The following is a 2,668-nucleotide window of genomic DNA, read 5'->3' as shown; positions in this document are numbered from 1 at the left end:
GCTTCCAGAAATAAAGCTATTTAAAGCTGGTATGCCACAGCGCTTCCTGGGGAGGGCTGGGAAGCGCTGACTACCGTACTGGGATGGGACTAGCCAGAGAGCTGTCTTGCCCCAGCTGTGAGTCCCAATCAGTAACTCTCCTGCCAGCCTCTGTCCCTGCTGGGACCTGTGGCAAAGTCCAGCTCATTTTTTATCTACTCTCTGATTTTCTCTGTGGTTGTTGAGCCTGGAGATGTGTGTGGATGAGGGCGAGTACTCTCCTGCCCTGCTCTACTGCGTGAGCGTTCTCCTCCCATCACCCACAGCTGTCATTCCTTGGGGTGCCAGTTTGTGTCCCTCCACCATCTCACCTGGGATGTTTGCAGTCCACGGTGCCTCCACTCATGCCTCATGCCAGGGGCACATCTATCTGCCCTAACACTATGGCGATGTGCTCTGAGTTTCTTGAAGGGATCCTGTATTCTTTTCACTCCAGTCACCGTCACTGCAGTTCCCGCTGCAGAGCCTGGCACACGGCAGCCCTGGACAGCGCTGACACTGTTGGCTTGGTGGCATGCAAGGCATTCACTTGGCATGCCGTGGGCCACGTGCAACCCCACCTGGATGGCAGGGTGCCAGGCATGTATGTCTTGATAACCTGATCAGCCTGTGCCCCTCATGGACAAACACAGGGTGAGGAGCAGCCTGCCTGGCTGCCCAGCAAGGCAGGCTGCCAAGCCTCTGTTCCAGGGGCTCCAGGGATCTCTGAGGGGGTCCATCCCATGCTGCAAGGAGCCCACAGGAACTGGTTTCTCCAGCATTACCCAGCAGAAGGGTTCAGGTAACTGCAGAGGGGAATGTGTGTGTGCAGTGCCTGCTCAGCTGGCAATGCCCCACTAGGCTGAGGAGCCCCAGAGGGATGTCAGCAGAGAGAGGGCCTGGGTAGACAGGTCCATGCTCCTGTGCCTGCCCTCCACTTTGCAGTAGTGCTGGACACTGGGGGCTTTCCTGTCCACCCCTCTGCAAGAGAGCTCTAACCTGAGGTAGCTGAGGTGGACAATGCCCCTTGTGCTGGGTACTGCAGGGCAGGGTAAAAACAGAGCTCACGGTACTGGACAGACTGCAAGGCAAGGAAGGCTGCATGGGGTGCTGGAGATGCCCACCAGTGGGTGCTTCCTTGCCCGCCCCAGGCAGCTAGCAGGGAAGGGCAGGAGAAGCAGGGTGCTGGTGAACCATTAACTTGGCCCAGAAACCACTGGGGAGGGAGTCTCTAAATCTGTCAGCTGCAGCTTTGCAGCTGGAAATTCCCTTCTGACTTGGCCACAGTGGTGCTGGGAGAAGGGAGGGACACAGGGCTCCCGGGAATTGCCATCCCCACGCCCGCCCATGGGAACACATGGGTGGGTGTGAGCAGGGCTGGGTGGGTGCAGGTACCTGTGCATGCAGGCAGCTTGGTGTGTTTGCATGCACAGGAGGCATGTTTATGCTTGTCCATGACCATATGTGTGCATGTGAGTTTGTATATACACCCCTCACTGTGTGTGTGACCCCTCGCGGGTGTGTAAATGTTGGCCCGTGTGTCTTCCTGCATCTCTATGAACACACAGCAGATTGCCAATGTGTGTGTGTGTGTGTCAGTGACACTGTCCCCACGTGTGCCTGTGTGACAGTATGTTTGCATGTTGTATTGTGTTTCCTCAGGTGTGTCTGGGACAGGCAGAATGTGTGTGGGTGCAAAAGAATCCTCCAGGAAGGGAGCTGGAGAGTTGCAGGAGCTGTGTGCTGGAAGATGTGGGAAGCTGTTCCGTAGGCTCTGCAGGTCCCTCTGAATTGGATGCACTTGAGCACACCTCAAGCCCTGGACTGCTAGGAGAGGTCAATTCAGGCAGGTCCTGTGAAACTTTATGTCACTCCTGCTGTCCTCTGGAACCATGGCTGCGAACAACTATAGAGGGATTCTGAAACCCTCTGTGAGATGTTCAGAGTCTGAGCTCTAACCTTCGGCAAGTTCCTTCTTTGGATTCTGTCTCAGCTCCCCCACAATGGGCTGCTTTCACGCTGTGGGCTGGTTGGACATGGCTCTGGAGATCTGGCAATGGATAAACCCATGGGAAGACATTTAGTACTTTTGAGTAAGGTATCTGACCTGTGCTCTCTCTGCCATCGTCCCAAATCACAGCTCCTGAAGGATGGAGATCACAGAAGCCAAAAATGTGGGGAAGCACATGGTCCGTGATTGTGGGGTAACTCCTCTGCACATCCATGAGTTACCTCTGCACTGTGTCTGTGAGCCTCTCACGGGTGTGCAAACCACTTGGGCTGTGTGTCTTGTTCTCTGTCCAGCTGGGGGAAAGGGACAGCTCTTGTGGGGGCTGACAGCTCCTTACCACAGCTCCCTGCTGCTCCTGGTCTGGCAAAGTCAAATCCATTCCCTTGATAGCCAGGAGAAGTCCTCACAAAGCCTGTCAGGGTATGGACTGGCCCAGTGGTCTGGAGAGGGCCGAACAGCCAGCAGAGTCCCCTAGAAACCTCCCAGTTCTCCAGACCACCACAGCTCCCTAAGAGCTCCCCATCCAACAGGACGTCACCCCAGATTCCTAACACACCCCAGCAGTCCCTAAGGGCAGGTACTCCCCGGGTCCCCAGAAGTGCTCCAGGAGTCCCTCAGATTTCTGGAAGTCCTGCAGCC

General features: G+C 56.0%; 1 protein-coding gene across 1 annotated transcript in view; it reads left to right on the top strand.

Annotated features, from left to right (window-relative positions):
* Window positions 1–232: 232 nt before the first annotated feature.
* Window positions 233–2,668, top strand: part of WNT10A (Wnt family member 10A) — a 27,661-nt gene continuing 25,225 nt past the window's right edge. Inside the window, exons 1-2 of the mRNA XM_017727147.1 lie at window positions 233–277; window positions 611–648. Coding sequence (XP_017582636.1) covers window positions 233–277; window positions 611–648 — 83 coding nt within the window. The remainder of the gene's footprint in view (window positions 278–610; window positions 649–2,668) is intronic.

This window comes from Corvus brachyrhynchos, unplaced genomic scaffold (assembly GCF_000691975.1).
Source record: "Corvus brachyrhynchos isolate BGI_N302 unplaced genomic scaffold, ASM69197v1 scaffold490, whole genome shotgun sequence".
NCBI classification, from domain to species: domain Eukaryota; kingdom Metazoa; phylum Chordata; class Aves; order Passeriformes; family Corvidae; genus Corvus; species Corvus brachyrhynchos.
The sequence above is the reverse complement of the archived record's forward strand: the minus strand, read 5'-3'. Positions and strand labels throughout refer to the sequence as shown.